Here is a 20,834-nt window from a genome sequence, read left to right on the forward strand (position 1 = left end):
ACACGTTCCTCTGCTACTGCAGCCAGTGAGACTGGAGACTTGCTTCATTTCATGCCGTCTCCCTCAACAATTCAAAATTATTCCAGACTCCAAGCTGGAAAATATATTGCTAATTTTTCCAGTCAATCACTGTTGAAAAGCTGCATATATATGCTTCTGCTTTCTCAGCTGAAAAAACAAAATCTGATTTGAAAATTCCTAATGATAAGGAATCAATTACTGTTTGTATCTTATTTCTTGTTAGCCAGAAATGCTAAATGTCTCTATTACACTGAAAACACGAAGTTGTCATTCTACAGTACTTTTATAATCATTTAACAGCATCTGCAGTGTAAGCCACCTCCAACAACACTAACGGGTTGTTTAATCACATTGGCAAGGAGTCAATCTAAAATTCTAAATTCTTTCACCTACCTCTCATGTGTCCTATATTTCCATCAACTACTATGGGGAAATGACATAATTCATCTATCCCATGTGTTCTTGCTGAGAAGTCTTCTGTGGAATTCATCTGAGCCCTAGAATGAGGGCTCCTTGAGGCATCCTTAAAGACTAAAAAAGCAATCTGAACACTGAAAAAGCACATCAAAATGTGTCTAAAAACTCTGTTGATAGCAGTTCAGTTGAGGCAAATAGACCTGACAGATTAAGTAAAAGTTTTAAAGTAGGCTGCAGGACAAGGAGTCTGGGAAATAGTTCGCAACCGATCAAAGCCAATGGACATAAAATAGCACAAAGTGAGCATGTGGCTGTCTCCAGTTAAGCAAAGATGCATCTGGACAATGTGTTTGATGTCAGCTTCTCTTAAAAAATGGCATTATTGCTACCCACACTGCAACTTTAGCTTGGTTAAATATGGCAGCCAAAATATTTCTACTGAAAGACATGCACAACTTTGACTTTAGAGCAACGGACCATGTTCTGCTTGTCAAACAGAACTGGAATATTCTGGACTCTAAACATAGGATTTTGAAAACGGGCATGACTAATGTGATCAAAATGCCCATCCATTTTATCTGGAATTAATTATGTTGGCCATCCAAAACTTTCACAGCAAAATGTCAAACAATAAAACCAAATGCCAAGACAAAAACCTTAGAGGGTGTCAAGAGAAGAAAAGCAACTAAGGTTAATATTAATTACAGACCACTGTATTACAATTATATTAAAGGTTTATAAATAGCACAACAGTCTGCAAGACCAAAAGAACTCCAATGCAAACATTACATGACCACTTAATCTTCATGAAAGTGGGATTAGACATTATCTGATGGACTCCTTATGTAAAGTATTCGGAACAGTAGTGACATAGTTGTATCTTAGTAAAGGTACAAATAGATATTTTATCAAATGCTGACAGCTACTAACGACAGGGAAATTTCTGTTTCAGTTCCACCTTCTCTCAGCTGGACTGCTGGGCTAACTGTAAAAGGTGCTTTTCTGAAAACTTTGTTAAGAGAAAAACGGTGCAGTGTAGAAAAATACGACACCTCCCTAAAACACCTTATACTTTTTGACATGCTTAAACTTGCACATACATTCATCAGAAAGCCTCAAGTCACAGAGATCCATATGCAAGATGAAATCTGATTAACTGATTAGGACTGAGTGTTGGGAATTTCTGAAAGTAATGAAGAACTGCTAAAGACCTGCACACTTTTGAGTCACTATTTTAGATCTATGAGAGGTAAACAGTTATCACTCATCAGCATTAATTTACTATATAAAAAGCAGGTTGTGTTCTCCATTAAAGCAGGTTGTGTTCTCCATTGCTATGTCGTAAGCTAAGACCACCCGTGGGCATGACAAGGGAGGACACCTACTCCTGCAACAGCCCTTACACAGGGTAACCACTCCACAGAGACTTCAAACAGCACAGGGAGGAGAAATAAAGCATTTTGGGATACTACCCGTATTTTTGCCCAGATTTGCCATGAAAAAATAGTGTACACCAATTATGCATAATTATTCCACATGACTAGTGAGATAGATGCTTTCTGCAGCCTTGTGGACACAGATCGTGTGAGCATATTCAGTGAAAGGCAAGTACCTCTGAAGGGCAGCGCCTTCCAAGATTTTGACAGTATTTCATTTGACAGCATTAAAAAACATTCGATTCAAAAAGCAAAACTACTCAGTTCACTGCAAAAATAGTAAAGTTGGCATTTATTTGGGTGAAAATAACTTGGGAACAATATTTCCATGCTCCCAAGCCATAGAGGATCCAAATAGCTTCTGCTCCAAAAATTTACCATGTTACTTAAGCACCCACAGACTACACCCATATCTGAGTGTCTATCAAGGACCCTGCTGATGCTCCCATTCTCAACCAGACTTTCCTTAGCCCAGAACAATTTCCACAGACACTTTAGCTAGAAATTCTGCACTGTGACTTTGCTGCACAAGCCTCCATGGTGAAGGAACGACTTCTTGTGACCCGGCATCATGTAGCTCCATTTTACTGTATTTATTTTCCTCCCAAATCCAAGCACTTTCACTTCCCCTACAAATGGCAACCCCTCATTAACTTGGATGCTATAGTAACAATCACATATGCCTTATTTTCATTACGGCACAGGTCATTTTAATGTGTTTAGACGTTCCTGGGAGTGGATTAGTGCACAGATGAAGCACCACATCTATTGCTCTCGTCAGACCTCAGTTCTTTCAAAGCAACTGCATCTAAGTCTATACAGGAACTGAACAGGGTTTCACGCTTCCAACTCCTCCTCCACCCATTTTTGCTCCCACATAAGGGAACTGCCCATCCTCCCATCCCTCTTTGGAGACCCATCATCTTCCTCCCTCACTTCAGCCAGAATGACAGGATTAGTTGGCATAATCACAAACACTCCAGAGAACTCTACTTAACGTTCTTAAGCTTAGTCCTTAGCATTAGCTCAGCAAAAGGTTTTTAACACAGACAGCATGTAAACACATTTTTGGAAATTTTGATTAAAGTCAGTTATGCAAATTGGCTTTCCAAATTTGTTATATACTCACTCTCAACATTCATTATCAGATAGCATTTAACCAAAAACTAATCTAAAAAAAATCAGGTGCTACCAATAGTGCTGGAAATTTTCAAAAGACAACTTTAAATAGAAATCTATGTACATCTAACATCATGCCCATTTCTGAAGGCTGCTAGAAGGTACCACTATCCATTGTGCATTCCCAAACAACGCAATACTTCATGTCTATGTCTAAAGTCAGTTCAGGATTTGAAATAATTAAAAATGTAAAAGTAGCTGGAGCAGATGTTCACAGATTCTGCTTTGTCGTAGCTAATTTCTCCAGAGTGCATCCGCTGATGCTCCAACCCAGTCACAGAAAAACAGTAAACTGGAGTTCATAGCAACTGTTAATGTGACTATTCCTTTTTTGTTTGGGAACTACATCAATGAAAGAAAGCCTCAGAGTTATTGATTTAAAAAAAAAAAAAAAAAAAAAAGTCCTATCTACCTATCTATGTTAAAGCTCCTATTGTCTTCAGGGGGACCTTTCCAGGCATTAGTCTCGGACTTTGCATGCTTGTGCAACCAGGTGTGTTTGCCTATATGGGGCTGTACCACACGTTGCTCTCTAGGAGAGCTGCAATACTTCCATCTTACTGGTACGTCAGTCAACTCACTTTTTTCTTTTTTCTTTGTCTACCACCACCTTTATATGGAAAAAGAATCAGAAAGTACAGTTAAAAAACCCCTTCATCTTTAATTATCGCCTATTAGCATCAAACCTGCATAAGGCAAAGTATAATTCTGCAATTTCAATGGCACAGAAAAGTGTAATTTAATTTAACTGTAATTAATTTCATTACCAAGAATCTCAGAAATTACTGGAATGGGTTAAATAGCATTAAACAAAATACTTAATGAATTTTATGAAACCCATTCTCAGTGTTTTTCTTTTTTCAAACTCTCGAAAACACAAGACAAAAATAGCCGTTTGCATTGATAAATTCTTCAATTTGTTATCAGTATATTATTAGCAAAGACCTTGTTTTCATTAGCTGCAGAGATCTAGCATGGATATTTAGTAGAATTATAAAGGAACAGTGGACTTATGATCAAATTTGACAGATAAGAAATTTGGGGTGTCTTCCTGGCAAGAACAAGTACTATCTTTCCTTTGGAATAACCTGGTTTTGTTAGAGGAAACTCTATCAGGAATGAGAAAATTAATTCACCTCCCATTACCTCTGATCACATCACCTCAATACATGGTGAATTCTTCAGTATTTCCACACGAAATGCGAGAAGCAAATAACCACAATGCTAGCAATGCGCTTTGAAGACATAAGATAACCTTATTACAATATTGAATTACATCAAAAAGTTAAATTAGCTTATCCTTCCCCCTCCCTCTAAATTCTACTGTTCTAAGAGATAAAACAATGGGAGTAAAATATCTTGGGAGAAAGACTAAAGAAAAGTTTTTCCCTTAAATCTTGAATAAATATCTGTAACTCAATACATCCATTTCCTGCAGGACACAATCTTCAATATGAAACCAAGACACAGCCCACAGGGCCAACAGCTCCAAGTCAGCACTCATGAACACGTAGCCAGAAGCACACAGTCACACCTGAGAGAGAAGACTGACAGGACAAGGACTCATTTATTTTAGTCTTCCCTTACTCTCCCCACATCTCTGGCTCTATATGCAGTGTCTTATCTCTTCTTTTACACTCTAAATTGTCAATCCTCAAGAACAGAGGACTGTCTTTTGTGTATGCAATAACTAGACCAATGTGTCTTCATAACAGCAGGGTTTTAAACCCACCTTAATACAAGTAATTAATAGCAACAACAAGCACAGCTCTTTAAATAAATTTGCTCACTGCATCTCCCTACTTGCAAGTCAACCATGGTCTGCTAAGAACTGCACTCTAAAAGGCAGCATCCCATTTGTTTTGCAATATGACCTTCACAATTTGAGGAAAAATATGCAAGGGCTATCATTCTCCAAGGGAGAGAGTTTCTTCTGTTCCACAAAACATTTCAACAACTATCTCAGGATTTTATTTAACAGATGTTGACATCTGTCCACATACATTTAGAAGAGGTTAGACTTCAAAGCATGGAATTTTATAGGAAAGAAAGGACAAGGCTCTTGCTGTCTATGATCAATTGTCAGCAAGAAAGAATGACTGGGACTTGCTTTAAACACTACTGGTAAATAGCTTCCCAGATGATGAAAGACTGTTGCAACGTACACATAGACTAGCTTTCAGAGTACAGCAAAAGCCAAGGTGAGGATTTTTAATCTGCTTGCTCACACTGTAACAATCAACCCGGTACTTCAATTGAGTTTTCATGGGGTTCAAGATGTCATACTGGAAACAGAAGCAAATGTGTAAATGTGTGAATCAAGATGGTTGAACTGATGCATAAAAATGAGGATGCAATTCCTTTATTTATTTGTAGATCTATTTTAATTTTCTATTTTTAAAATGTGTTCATTTATTTCCACATTTCTTCATAGCAACTCTGTAATAAAATACTGCAAAATTAGTGAAATTAAAAATTTGTGGTTAGGTGCTTACACCATACTACCAACTCTACACATACAGAGCCACAGAAGACCATGGACAAGATTTAAGCATTCTAAAGTTGTATGCTACTACTACTAAGAAAGCCTGTCTGAGAACTTCACAACAACCGTATGCAAGATTGTTAACTCTTCTATACTATACTCAGATTTGATTTCTCATTTAGGTGCCCTGAGGATCTACAAAGCTTCTGGATACAGCATGATGAAAACATCTACGAAACAAACTCCCTCTTTACAAGCTTGTAAAATTTACTTAGGATGCTGCACTTTGGTGAATATGAATATAACCTAAAGAGACATCTTAAGGAAATAATACCTGAATTTACATCTCCCTTGATATAGGGAGAATCACACCTGTTCATCTTCCCTACCTTCGAAGTACTTGAAGCACTCGCTCACTAGAAAAAACAAGTATGTACCTATTTTCCAGATGATTTAAACATATTTTCTTGCTTTGCCTTCAGGACTAAGATTAAAAAAAAAAACCAAAAAACTCTGATAATTGAAACCAGGTGTTTTCTGTCTCAATTTACTACATGAAACAATAATGTCACTGTAATACCATTCCAATACTACTATATATAAGTATATACTGGACACCAGAAATGAGCAAGGTAAAAAAAAAAAACGTTCTTCACCATAATAGCTTATGACAATGCAAAACAGCAAACCTAACAATATCTTCAAATTTTATTCATGTTAGGAAAAAAAAATCTAGATGTCAAATAATTTTAAGGGATTTTCACCAAGTGACACCAATTAAAAATATGAAATCTGGGAAACCAGTCAAAATTATACTTGAAAAAATTTCCATAAACTTTTTCCATGACCAAGAAGGGGAATACCAGAATTTTCAGTTACAAGCAGAAAGTTACAGAAATAATTTCAACAAGTAGAAGGAAAAAAATACTAGTCAGCTACTCTGTACAAAAAGGCTTAGGATAGTCAACTACACTCCCAAACAAATGGACAGAGCTTTCTTCTTAGTGGAAACTGGTACCAAGTAAAACCCCCAAAAAAGGCAAAAATCAGTAAAAACACTCTCTATATTGGCAAAGAGGCAGAACTATGATACAAAAACATAGGAATCACCATAGCTACAGTCCTGTGTCTGGTACACTGAAGAAAAATAGCAGGAACTCTTCAAATAAAGAGGACTGCAACGATTGTTTTGAAGGGAACTGATGAGGAAAGTGTAAGAAAGGACTGTTACACCACATCTGTTGAGATTTCAATTTTAAAGTTGTGTCTCACATGGGACAAAGTGGCCGCTATTTGAAGCCAAATATATTTTATGAGCTGACAGATGTAGAAACAGTGATCAATAACAGCCTGAAGGTCTATAAATCACACTTCAGGTATCTGCAAGTGATGGCTAAGAGAAGTAAACCAAGCAGTAGAAGGGTTTATTCACTACATGTTTACACTGAAAAATTTCAAACTTCTGCAGTCCAAAAGACTGAAAGCCACTGGTTTAAATCATTACCTTTACAAAAAGACAAATAAAGGATAATAGTATATATCATTATTAATCTCACTGAATCAACTTCACTCATATTTTACCATCCCTTCCTTAGGGGTGGGGATCAGAAGTAAGATCACATTATTGACGGTTTTGTGATAGGGTTTTTTCAGTATTTTATTTATTGAGTTTTAAGCCTTCACAGCCTTCCAGTTTTTCCATTTCACATGACACAGGCACTGTCAGAAAACTGTACGTGTGCCTTCTTTTGCATTCCTAGCAGTGTCTCCCCTAGGCCTACTTTCCACCCAGATGACCCTTGTCAATGTGGCAATCCTTATGAATAAGATATGTCAGTTGCAAACTGGTCTTTGGAAAACCGTACAGGTCTCAACAAGCCATGAATCTCTTGTTTGGTTGGTTAAGTTTTGGTATCTCTATTCAGCTTCATGAAGTGTTCTCTGCCTCCAGCTTGTTACTTCTCTGCGACCTTGTCCAAAACCTGCTGTTTTGGTGCTTTTACCTAAAGCCAAATTCCGCTCTTTTCAGAACACATGCCCATTAAAGATCATTGTTACAGGTACATCAGAAATTTGCAAAATCTATAGAGAAAAAGCTCCAGGAAAAAACTAGAACATCAGCTACAAGCTGATGATTTGGCAATATGCTCCTGGATATGGGACTGAAAAAAAGAAAACAAAACCAAAACACCAAACCCCCAAAAAAACCTAAACAAAAAGAAAAAAAACCTCACAATCCAATGATGCAGATGCAGAGTGATATTAGCACATCAGTGATATGAGCAAAATATTGAAATCAATGCATAGCCATGTGAGCACCCACATATTCTAGGTGATTTTTGTAATTATAAATAGAACAGATTACAATTATTATTATTATTTCATTACCACCTGACAAAGCAGATTCTGGTGAAATCAGCATTACTAAAGTCAGGATGGTAACTTATTAGAGACTGAAACACTGCCAATCTGTCCAATCCCAGATGTCTGAAAGCCAAAATATTCCTAACACATGTTAATGTTTTATTTGCACTGGAAAGAAAATAAAATAATGTTGCAGGTATTCTATATTTTGTGAAGTCCCTGGTAAGAACATAATGAAAAAGGAATGGAAAAGTACAGGTTCTTTTCCCAGACAGCCTCAACAAAATAGGTTATAAGAAGAGCAGGGGAGAGCAGAGCACGGCCTACAGCAAAATTTCCCATGTAAAAAATGTTTTTAATCCTGTATCAATAAAATTACCAATATTATGTTTCCAATTTCTTCTTTAGTGCAGACTGCTATACATGCAGCGTAATGTAGTTTAATGAATCAGGATTTTCTTATTAAGCATATGTTATTTTATAATTCATTCCTCAGGCACACAGTAAGACTAAAACTAGATGACTTTACCATTAACTGGAATTCTCCTCACTGATACATTGCCTCCAGATCTAGAGTCTTCCAGTGGCGTTCCACAATGCAGGTGGTCCAGAATAGCTAAAAAGCCACTCACCTAGGAGGGAACCGCACTTTGATGCATGAAAAGTCTGACTGCAGCACAGCACACCAACTCCCCCAGTCCTCCTCTGCTAACATGCAACAATGAAATTCAGAGGACATAGGGAAGAAGGAAAGGAAATGTAGGAGCAAAATATTCCGAGAAGTCCAATTCCTGTAAGCTGTATTTTAATTTACACAAAACAACAGACACGAGGGGTGAGTTTCCAGCTCAGAAGGGAACTGCGAGTGAAAAGACTCAGCATTTCCCTTCTGATGGAGGTACACTGCCCAGCTTACAAAGAACAAAGGTCACTCAAGACTACAAGGCTCTGCACCGAAAAGCCCCTGACAATTCTGCCATTGGATATGACAGATGTCAACCAAATATATTGCTATGGTGTAAGAGTAGTTTGAAAAATTTCTAAAGCTTTACCATGGAAAATATAGCAGAGACTGAGCAGCTAGGGCCAAGGGTGAGGTTGGCCCTGCCTACCAAAGCCAAGGGGAGTCTTTCCACTGCCTTCAGCTGGCTTTGAGTTCAGCACAGGAAAGGCCCCAAAACATTCTTAGAGTGTCTCAGAGCTCAGCTTCCTGAGATGTTATGCTTCTTGGAGAAGTCTCTAAGGAGATCTTCCCAATGTGTGCAAATGCCTGATGGAAGGGAATGAAGAAGAGGGAGGCAGACTGCTCTCAGTGGTGCCCTATGACAGAGAAAGAGGCAATGGGCACAAATTAAAACACATGAAAATCTATTTGGACACAATAAAGCACTTTTTTATTGTGAGGGTGACCAAGCATTGGCATAGGTTTCCCAGAGAGGTTGTGGAGTCTCCATCTGTGTAGATATTCAAGTCCTGGGCAACCTGCTCTAGGTGGCCCTGCAACCTTTCTGTGAGACTGAGACCGCGACTGTAGGAGCTATGCTGGAGTCATAAATGATACATGCATCAGTTACACTTTTCCGCTATAGCTCTGCAAATCTAGAATAGCTCCACTGATTTTATTGACCTACTTGAGTTCAAGGATACATTTTTCTCCCTTCAAAAATACTTCTTTAGAAAAATTATTTGTGTCCTATTTCTAAATGAATATAAATACTGCCTTCCTTTTGAAGACACAGAGTTGCTGAAGTAATAAGATGGTATAAACAGGCAGTAAAGTACAGCGTAATTCATCTCAGTAGTACAAGTGTATATAAAATGCTTTTTATCTGTCATTACAATGTGATACTATCATTGTTTGTGATTCAAAAGTCTGAGAAATAAGGTTGATGTGAATCATTTCAGCATAGAAAATCCAGAAAGCAGAGGCTGAACAGACACTACTCTGCTAAATGCTTAATAACATTCAGAAGTTTTGCATGCTGACTACAGGAGGTTGTAATAAATAACACGGCTCTAGGAAATAATCCAGTACTGGCTATATTCCAGGTATCTTTTAGTACTATTCTGAAGTAGGCTAATTTATCTGATTTTTTGTATTGAAAAAAATCTCAAAATAACAGAATTTATGCTCTATTTGCACTTGTATCTTTAAAAAGCCACATATAAATATTTATAATCAAAAAGCAACTAATCTTTTGCGTTAGCCAGAATGTTGCTTCTTCTTTATATTCTGAAGTGTGCATTTTTTTTAAAAGCTATGATAAATGACTAATCATTGCTTGCTGCTAAAACCTGCCTCTTCTTCCTCCAGTGCCAATGCCTGCTCTGCCACCCTAAGCCTGCTGGCTGCCCCGCCGCCTTCAGACCTATGCCATGTCCCTGCTGGAGCTGCAGTTTGGTTTCCAGACTGCCCCTTCTTCTGATTTACTGCAGGGATAAGATGGCCTGTTCAGTCAGCGCTCACTAATCCTGTCATTCAATCACTTCTCTGAGTTGCAGCCTCTTCTCTGTGCCACACTGAATGCAGGAGGAGCTCCTCCAACACTTGGGCAAACAAGGCAGGGGCTGGCGTGCCACCCTGCCACTGATGGACTTCACCTAAGCCAAGACAGTGCCACTCCTTGGGCCTGAAAAAAAGGTGACAATTCTGTGAAAAGATTAAATTAGAGAGCAGCACAGGCTTAAGTCCATAATGCTTCAATCCACCTGGATAAATGATGAATTTCAGAGGAAGCTTAATCAACATTCCCTAAGTTTCTAGATAAAAATTTTGCACTCTTGCTGATGGTCAACTGCTGTGCAAATGAGAAGCAGATGGGCTTTTACAGCTCCTTCTCTCTGTGTCGTGGTTTAAACCTGGCCAGCAACCAAACACCACGCAGCCGCTTGCTCCCCCTCCTGGGGAATGAAGGAGGGAATTGGAGGGGTACAGGTAAGCATACTCATAGGTTGAGACAAAAACAATTTAATAACTGAAATAAAACAAAACAATAACAGAAAGTACAAACAGGTAATGCACTATGCAACTGCTCACCACTCACCAACTGATGCCCAGCTAGCAATCCCAAAAAAACCCCACAAGATCCCGAAACCGCAATCCCAGAAGCAAGAGAGAATCCCCTCCTTCTCGGCCAACCCTACTTTATATACTGAGCATGACGCTACATGATATGAAATACTTCACTGGCCAGTTTGGGACCAGTGCTCTGGCTCTGCTCCCTCCCAGCTTCTTGTACACCTGCACACGGGCAGGACATGGGGAGCTGGAAAGTCCTTGATCTCTCTACAAAAACTGAAAACATCAGTGTTTTGTATGGCATACATTCAGTATGGCATTCTTCTCATACCAAAGCCCATACTGAATCCAAAACACAGCACTATTCTAGCTACTAAGAAGAAAAATTAACTACCCCAGCCAAAACCAGGACACTGTGTCAGTAGGCTACAAGTGCTGGAGCTTTCAGAACAGTGTGTAGCTTTGGGGAAAAAATCAGTGCATCATGAAGAGCAAGAGGGGAAATCCCCTTAATTTTTATTATAAAATGAAAAGTTTCTGTAAACTAGCAAGACAGATCACTGCATCAGAAACCCATGCATGTTATGAGCTACGTTTCATTTTATTTTTTTCAAAAATCCTTTCCAAGTTATATAACCCCTTTACACACTCTCTCTCCACAACTGCTAGCAACACAAGTGTGAGCTGATCCAGTACAGCCCCACACTTCTCATATATTCTTTAAAATACTTGTGTTAGAATGTGGATTTGACTACAATGCACCAGAAACCCATCAAATGTCCTGTTTCAGAAAAAAACCCACAGCCTGTGGATTTGAACATAATGGCTCAGATGTTAACCTCCACTGAAATCTGTTGGGATAGATTTAAACAGTTTGGGATTAGGTCTATACGTATCTGCAGTGTCACTAGGAGGAGGAGTACAGTGATGAGAAGACAGCAATTTCTTCCTGGAGATCAGTCTTTGGCGATGGGAATTATTACTGTGCCAGATACTGGTACAAATATCTCTTCTGGCCTTAAAAAAACTGAAAATCAGCTACTTTGTTAAAAATACACTGGCTCCATTTAAAAAAAAAAAATACATGTATCACATAGCTTTTGGAAGTGATGCCTTAGTGTTAATACACCAACTAATAAAAATGTTAACATAAAAAGATTTGCTGACCAAGTACCAATTGTCTCAGCTACTAAGACATTGGCAATCCTTCCACAATTCACTTAAGATAAATGAACTCGTCCTTGTTCATCTTAAGTCCACGCTCTAAAGCATAGGGTTAGTAGGGGAGCTTAATCTCTCTCCAATTCCTATCAGTGCCTATCATCACACAATATATTTGTCTCTGCAGAGGAGAAAAGAATTTAATGATCTTTTGCACACACCTTCTCAGATAGGTTTAAAATTGCATTGGTAATAGAAAAGCAAGCAGTCCCTGCTTTCCAGATCCAAACAATTCTCCATAGGAAGCTCCCACTGATTTAAGATGTATGCTTTGGTAGCTGGACTGAATTTTGCGTTGAATAGCTTGTCTGCAATGCCTTGGAAGATCACTGCTTCTTTTACCCCCATTACGGCTAATAGAAAACACAATTATAATTTGCATGCACTGCCATTCCTTACGCTAGCAGCATTGACCTTCACACACGACAAAACAGAACAAGTTATCTGAATGTCCTCAAACAAAGGTACAGAGTTAGGGTAGAAGGTCAGGGTTTGGGTGGTTGGTTTTTTTACTTTTGGCTCACAAGAAGAACCAAAGTCAAAGCAATATTGGTTTAAAAATAAAAAAAACCTACAACATTCCTTACTAAGTGTTCTTCCCAGAACTAAACATTTAAGAAAAACATGAAGAGTCAGTTCTGCTGAAATTTCTGAAGTGTTGAAAATGACATCAAATGAGATACAACAAAGCTGCACTGTCCAATATGTAAATGCTGGACTGGGCTGAAGTTCAATTCCTAGGGCTTGGCAGTGTGGTAGGCTCCCACAAGTCTCTTAGCATAACTGCTTAATGTCAGAACCAGGCTTAAAAATGCAGCACTTTCCATTCCTATCTGACACACCTGATATTCAATACAGTAACTGATGGAAAGATTAACTTCACAGCTTTAGCTGTCTAAAAGTTCAGTATCTAATCTAATCTAATCTAATCACCTGGGCTCCCTATACAGTCCATGGAAAAAAAAGTCTGCCTCCAGAAGGCAATTCATCCCGTCCCTTCCAGCCCCTTCTCAGCATCAAGTGCCCTCTGGAGGTGCCAGTCTCTTTCACTGGCTATTAAGAGAGCCTAACTGGTGATGTCCATCACTAGTAAATGAAACACAAGAGGTAAATGAAACAGTAAATGACAACAGGCTTGAAAATACTTGATTACAGTCTGTAATTCTCCATGCAGTTTGAGCATTAGCACATGTCATGGCACCATTTTGGCCTGTACCAGCCAACATGCTCTGAAGCAATGCCAAGCATGACTGGGGAGACAGCACTGATCAGAGCCCAGTCCATCAGCCATCTGGATGCAGATACTCTGTTGGGGGGGAAGGGGAAGACAGTTTAGCCATGTAGATGTGAGCCACAAGTGCCACCTAGCCCCAGGGCCACAGGACTATGTCTGCCCTATTTTATTTATGACTGTAAATGAGGCCACTTCTGCTTATATTCCCAAATTCTACGTGCCTAAATACAGAATGAATCCATCCTCAATCACTCAAGGGGGGAAAGCAAACAAACAAAACCAAAAACCTGGGAAGCCTGCTTGCTGGTCACTGTAAAAGCCTTAAGTGCTGTACACTTTTACTCTTCTATGCCAGCTGTCATTAAATCAGACTTCACTCTTCTCATTTCTGGTGTTTTTGTTCAAACATCTGCTGAAGAATGAGAGAAGTCTGGCGGGAAGCACTCAGCCCTGGGTGAGACACAGGAACAAGGCTGCCACAGCTACCACTGCCTGGGCAGTTCTAGTCACATGACAGTTTAGCAGAAACAACCCATCATCTGGCACGAAGTACCACAAATACCAGGAAGGAAACAGATATCCATACATGTTCTGTCTTGAAACAAATACTAAACATAACTAAAGAACAGTTTATTAGGCACCACTTTTTCTCAGCATTTATATCCATACATGTTCTGTCTTGAAACAAATACTAAACACAGCTAAAGAACAGTGTATTAGGCATTACTTTTTTTCAGCATTTATGACTGTCCAGTACTAAGAATAGTTATTCCTTGAACAACACACCCTAATTAGCTGTTTTCCCAATTATAAGCCATCTGTGTTCGTTCTACATAATCTAGTCAGATGCTACATCCCCTGATACTGTTCTAAGAACTGAAAACAAATAAGTTATTCTAAGAACCTATCCAAATGAAGGAACTCAGCTTTGACCCATCAAGCAAGAACTTGTCACTGAGCGCACTGACCTCAATCAATTCAGACCTTGAGCTGAAGACACCAAGAAGACAGGATACAGCTGACACACATATATATATGAAGTCAGTAACAACTCAGTATTTCCACCAAACTGGCCTGGAGAATAAGTGAGGGTCCTGCAGTCTCCATTGCCTTTAACCTCCACTCTTTACACTCTTCAACTGGACTTTAAATATCTTGTCAATGGGACTCCAATTTACAGTCTCCGTCCTTTGATTCCAGGGATTTGGCCACTTTAAAGGTTGCTTGATTTATTTTTTTTTAAATGAACTTTAAATAACCTAGATGAAATTAGGAATAATTTTTCAAATGCAATTTTTATTTATATTTTTTGATCTAGTAATTTTTCTAGTAGTTTGTCAAGAAAGTTATATGTGTGCATGTAAGTTATAAACATCAAAGTAACAACACTGGAAGCTAAAAGGCTTTTGATAATATTAAGAATATCAAAAAGGCAGTATTAGAGTAAACTTCACAGTGTGCTGTACCAGAACTGTATCTTAATTGGAAGGAGAAGTAGCAATGTTGTATGACAAGGTCAGTGTCCATATACTAACTCACATTTCTTGACCTTTGTCAAGACTCCCAATAAAAACAACTTCGTAAGAGGTCATACGATATGGGTGCTTCCCCATTAACATCTGGATGGAGAATTGCCAACTCAATTCGGCGGTACATTACAAAAACATACTTCACAGGATCAGGTTTTCAAACTCTGCCAACATGGTCAAAGATTCAAACAGATGCTTGAAGTCCACACATCTCACATCCTTGAATTAACAGTTCCCTGAGACATCTAATATGCATGGAAATTCTGTGTAGCTGGTTAAAAAAAAAAAAAAGCATTTGAATTCTCATTTCCTCTCAATTAGAATTAATCTACTTGAGTAAGTTAATAAGGTTTCATAAAATGGGATGGTTTGTGTAACTTCTAACACAATTAAATATTAATAAACTCCTGTGGGAGCAAGATCAATGGAGTACAAAACGTTTTTCTGAATTTTATCTTACAACATGTCTTTTTAACCAGTTATATATTTCTCTATACTCTGTAATAAGTTTTATACAGCAGTAGAAGAGCGATAAAACCACACAGAAAAATCTCAGCATTTACAAAATAAGTGTGTGCATCTCATGCTCAATTTTAAGAATGGATTCCACTGTAGCCTAAAATAAGTAACCATCACATATGTGATACACATCTGTAATCAACATATATAGTCCATCTAGATAGTGATTAACCTAAAATTCCCCTTCTCTGGCCCTATGTGCAACAAAACCAATATGCTATAAACCCAAAAGGCATTCACCTATCTTAAACCATAATATTAAATTACCTCTATCCAGTTTCCTGTATAATTCTGTCTGACCTTTTGTGAAAGAACATTTCTAGGTGTCTGGGTTTTGCTGGTCTCTTGGGTCTAGTATGAGTTTTCTCTTCCCTTAATTACAGAAGAAGAATCATAAATCTGAACCTCCATTTCAAGCACTACAACATAAGGTTGAAAGTACATTATTGCAATAGAGGTGTTAGAAACACTGGTCAAAACAAACACCAGGCAATCGTTCTTGAATTTCTAGCAGTTTGGTCTAAAAGATAGACTATGAAAGTCTGCAGAAAGTTTTTTAAATAACTTTTTTTCTTTTTAAACATTGATAAGAAACATAACCAAAATAAACATAACTAAAATAAAACAAATAAGCATAAAATAAATGTAATTAAAAGAAAATACCTGCACCTGAAAAATTAAAACCTTCTGGTTATCAATTCCCTAAAATATTTCAGAGAAGTCTAAATACCCCGATTCCTCAATCCAAACATTTCATTCCCTGCCCACTTTCACTGACGTGTTTACAGAAAGGTTCATTTTCTTTACAGATTTCAAAATATTCATTAGAAGGAAGCACCACAGTAAAACTTACATTGACACTCTTTGCAGCACTTGCCATCCACATATGCCAGGGCAGAGTTAAGCGGGCAGTCAGAGAGGGGGCAAATCAAAGCCTCACACTGCACAGTACCGTTCTAGAAGAATAAAAAGTCCTTAATTGGTAGTTATATTTACCAAGAGCAGAGATGTTCTCAAACACAGGAACTTAAAAATCTATTTTTAAATGCAATAAACTCTCTGACAACATCCAAAAAGACATTTGAACATGGATCTTTTAATAACTACAAGAAGATAAACTATACCTTTAGAATATCATGCATACAATCTTTTAGACATGTATGATGTGTTCTTTTGAGATGATAATGATTGCTTTTTTTTTTTGAGAGGCAAATCTATTTGGAAGTAAAACATTCTGCCAATCAGCAGCAAATTGACAGATTAGTGTGAAATAACAACCTCACAGAACAATACTCTGCCTTTCGATTTTTAGATGAGACAATACATTTCTAAAAGGTAATAATATAATAGCTGCAAGAAAAATCTGAGACAAAATTACATAATGCATTTAACGCTAAATTCATATAATTTTAAATAGCTATCAGTCGGATTTGATACTACGGACTAAGTCTTCTTCTCGTCAACCACAAAACACTAAAAGCAAAATTAATATCCCTCCAGAAATATAAAGATCAAAATCATACCAAGTTTAAGGAGAACTATTTAGCAAATTATAGATAGCAGCAAATCAATCTAAGGTGTAGTACAGACAACAACAGTCCTTTCACCAATTTCTAATGGCCTTCGGATTAGGCATTTAATGAGTTCAAATGGAATTAATGAGTTTTACATGAATGGACAATAACAAAGATGCCATTGTTTGGTACCTGAAAGGATACTTGCAATCACTTCTAGAGTTGTGATACCTTTGGGAATCTTCTATCCACCTAACAAATCTTTTTCATTTGTGATATAACAGAGCATGCATATGACCCTGACATTTTACTCTTTCTTACTTCTTGAGATGTAACCAAAGGCAACCAAAGGGAATCAGACACAGGGGATCTATTAAATCATTTGCTAAGAAAAAGGCTGTGTTTATAGCGACAAAAAGCAGGGAATTAATTATCCAGAGAAACCATTTGCAACTCAGGGCATGGAAATAACATGATAGCTAAGTATATTGCATAACATCTGCATATGGTGACATGAAATACAGGAGAGCCACACACGCTGGCCCTGCTGAAACAATAGAAAAATGTATTCAAGAATACTATTCCTTAGACTTAGAACATGTTTTCTAGCACTTTGTTGTTACTACCTAGCATACACCTGGAAGTCTTCTCATTATTTGCCTCAGTAAAACTGTAATCAGAGGAAACACTAGAGTTCCTGAGTCTCCACTCAACCTGTAGCCATACCATGCAAGTGCAGTTCTTACAGCCATCTGTCCAAGATTCAAACTCTCTGTAAGTCGTGCCTTTTATTGTGCAGGTCCTTTCACAGTAGCACTGATCCAACTTGTTCATCCTCTGCTCGGCTTGGGACAACTGTTTTTACAGTTCACAAAAAAAGTTTTGAATTTGTAAGTGGTTTCCACATTAGTATAAACATATTTGAAACTGTCCCCCTTATCGTCAAGCATGTAGGTGAGAGAATACATGTAGGAAAATGCAGTCAGAGATAATAAAACAATTATTGTCAAATACAACATGATTAAACCATCAGAGATGGAAATTAAGAAGCAAGATACAATGTATTTCATCCTTCTCTAGCATCAGGGACATCATGAAACAAAGCGAGTAGATCAAGATGGGTATGGCCCCTGCTGTTTGTATGTGTGAACTAAGAATCTTGCTCTACATAAACTACTTGCAGACATTAGGTTATGTGTGAAAGACCTGAATCTGAGTAGAGAGGCAAAATTGGAGGTAAAGCTCAAAAGCAACATGTTAGCAATTGTTTCTCCACTTCAGCCAAGGCATTTTTAACATTTATGTATCAAATCAGCCAGGTAACAGCATTCCTGCAGACATTTAAAGAACTGACATTTTAAAACAGAAGACTAGTCTATGTTGACCAGCAGACATTAATGCTTTTGGTGTGATATTCTAGGGAAAAAAAAAGAAGAAAATGCTGCTTTGGATTCTTAATTCCTTGTCCTGCATAAATTTTGTCTGAACACACCTTTGGAAGTTCAGGTCTAGAAAAGTCTTGGACCAATAAGTCTTGCTGCAATAAGCACTATAAGCACAGTAACCTATTTCATTCTAGGTTTACTGACTTGTTAGTCTAATAGATTGAGCTTGAATATTTATAAGCCCTTTCCTTGCTCAGGGATTTGGATTCTGATCACTATTAAAAGATAGGATTCTATAAAAATATTAAAACACAATAAAGCTCTCTGAACTGGGAATTTGTATAGACACTAGGCACAGATATGTAAATACAATCATAAACATGCCATGCAGGGACGTTCTGCACACACGCACATGCACATTCCCACATATGCACAAATAATCCAAAAAGACAGCAGTTAAAGCCTTAGAGCCCTCATTTCTCCCATGCCATGACTCCTAGCAAACATTACCTTAGCTGATGTTTTGGCTAGAATGTCTTGCAGTTCCATAATTTTCTGCACAAGTCCATGGAAGTCATTACAAGTTGGACATGCTAGAATAACAAAATACGCATATTAATTAAAAAAGTGTATTCACAACAGGTTCAATCATGTCAGAGTTGACCACCAATACACTGAAACTCAAGGTTTTAAGAAGGTTTGTAGGAGAGAAAGTAGGCACAAAGCACACCTTTCATTTTACGGTATAAGAATTAATAGACTTACTGCGATTAAGATCTGGGCATTGAGAAATAAATCCTTGAGGCATGACAAGTAATTGCACATCTTGCATTATGCCCTATGTGTAAGCGGAGAGAAAAAAAAGGATACATTATTTTTACCTGTCAAAATTATGTTTTCCATTCACCATGTAAAACATTAAAGCCCACGCAGAAAAACTGCCTGATAAAAACAATAGTTATGAATACACAGCTTCTTGCCTAGACCCAGTGCAGTGATAGAAGAAAAAACAGAAAGTAAAATAGATAGATGTACAAATACAGACCTACTGAATCATTTTTAAAGACATAAGATTAAATGTCAAGATGTAATTATGTGGCAAGGGTTTGGCTGTTTTGAATTGTTATTTTTAGTTAGCCATTGCAGAAAAGCTTGAAAATGACCTTTAAAAGTACTTTGAAAAACAGCTGCAGTTTCAGTCACTTTGAAACATTCTTTTAAATAAAATGCAAATTTTTTACTAAGCTGTAACTGTCAAATAGAAGTGAAGATTAAAGAAACTTGAGTAAGGAAAAACACATTCATGCAAACCCTTCATGATTTCAACAGGGATCTTTCTATAAAGCATGCAGAATGCCGAGAAGCTACACGTCTGTTACACAGCTGCAGAGTTGCATGTTGGCAAGAACTTAGGGGAAGTTTAGCATGAAATTCAACTATGCCATCTGAAAAGGGCTGGTTTCACCCAGAAGAATAGATCCCATGCTTGCAGGCAGAATTTACATGCATCCTTAGTCATTAAGATACAATTAGTAGCCACTTTGCTGCTCTCCAAAAGCAAAGGCCAAATAGCAATTTCGAACTGAGCCATCCTATCATATTCACTCCAGATGTCTCATCCATAACTCGCTCCCTGCATTTCCAAAACCCCTTCTTTGGAGGAAAAGCAAAATAATTACAATGTGCTTCAGTGTGCTTATAAAGAGTGTGTTTCACAACACTAAGAACACGATGCAAACTAAATGCTGAAGTCCACATTTCATCCACATACACAGAACATTCAATAAAGACGTTGCAAAGTCAAAGAACCAGAATTCTAACCTCAAGTGAATGACTCAGGGTGACTTAGCAACCTAAGTGACCTACAGAGAAGAGTAGGTGTCACTGGAGAGCAACTAAGAGGGTACTTAAGTACCATGCCTACCTTCCTCCCTTAACAACAAAGCTACAATCTAGGACAACTGGACCCTCCCCCACACTGCACAAGGAGCTGCGGTGATTAGCTAACAGTGAAAAAAACTGGTGTGCCTGAGACAGAGCTCCACTTCAGGACTTCCCACAGCACATGTTCAGGAAGTCTGGAGCAAAGGCCTCTTTGAAGAGCACACCAAAAAGCTCACTGCATTAATTTCTCTTCCTTTCCTTCCTCAGTGTCATCAAGTTGAAACTTATGTCAACCCAAGTTATGGCATTTTCATGAAAAGGAGGAATGGCAGGGTCCAACCCATTCAAGTTTAAAACACTCTTCACTGAACACACAGGCAAGTATCCAAATAATTTAGCTATTAACCAACAGTAAAGCTCCTCCAACTATTTAAGGAGCTTTATTCATCATACATCAGCTATGATGTGAGCTGGACTCTGCCACTCGCCAGGAATTCAGGTTCCTTCTCATTCTCCCTGAGTAACAACAGGGAGCTGTGACACCTAGCCCACCTGGGCTCCCAAATCAGAACCTCCTGACAGTACATGAGAGGCTATGCACAGGCTCCTAAAGAACATGGTGGTTCA

The 20,834-nt window shown here is 38.0% G+C and overlaps 1 protein-coding gene across 3 annotated transcripts in view; it reads right to left on the reverse strand.

The window, feature by feature from the left end:
• Positions 1–20,834, reverse strand: part of NELL2 (neural EGFL like 2) — a 160,846-nt gene that overhangs the window by 96,368 nt on the left and 43,644 nt on the right. For 2 of the 3 annotated variants that reach the window (XM_074870406.1, XM_074870405.1), the window contains exons 6-9: positions 19,089–19,161; positions 18,834–18,916; positions 17,665–17,793; positions 16,278–16,380 (exon numbers count right to left, since the gene is read on the reverse strand). In XM_074870406.1, the coding sequence (XP_074726507.1) occupies positions 16,278–16,380; positions 17,665–17,793; positions 18,834–18,916; positions 19,089–19,161 (388 nt within the window). The remainder of the gene's footprint in view (positions 1–16,277; positions 16,381–17,664; positions 17,794–18,833; positions 18,917–19,088; positions 19,162–20,834) is intronic. The other variant, XM_074870407.1, reaches the window with a different exon arrangement.

The sequence above is a fragment of the Strix uralensis genome, chromosome 5, assembly GCF_047716275.1.
Source record: "Strix uralensis isolate ZFMK-TIS-50842 chromosome 5, bStrUra1, whole genome shotgun sequence".
NCBI lineage: Eukaryota > Metazoa > Chordata > Aves > Strigiformes > Strigidae > Strix > Strix uralensis.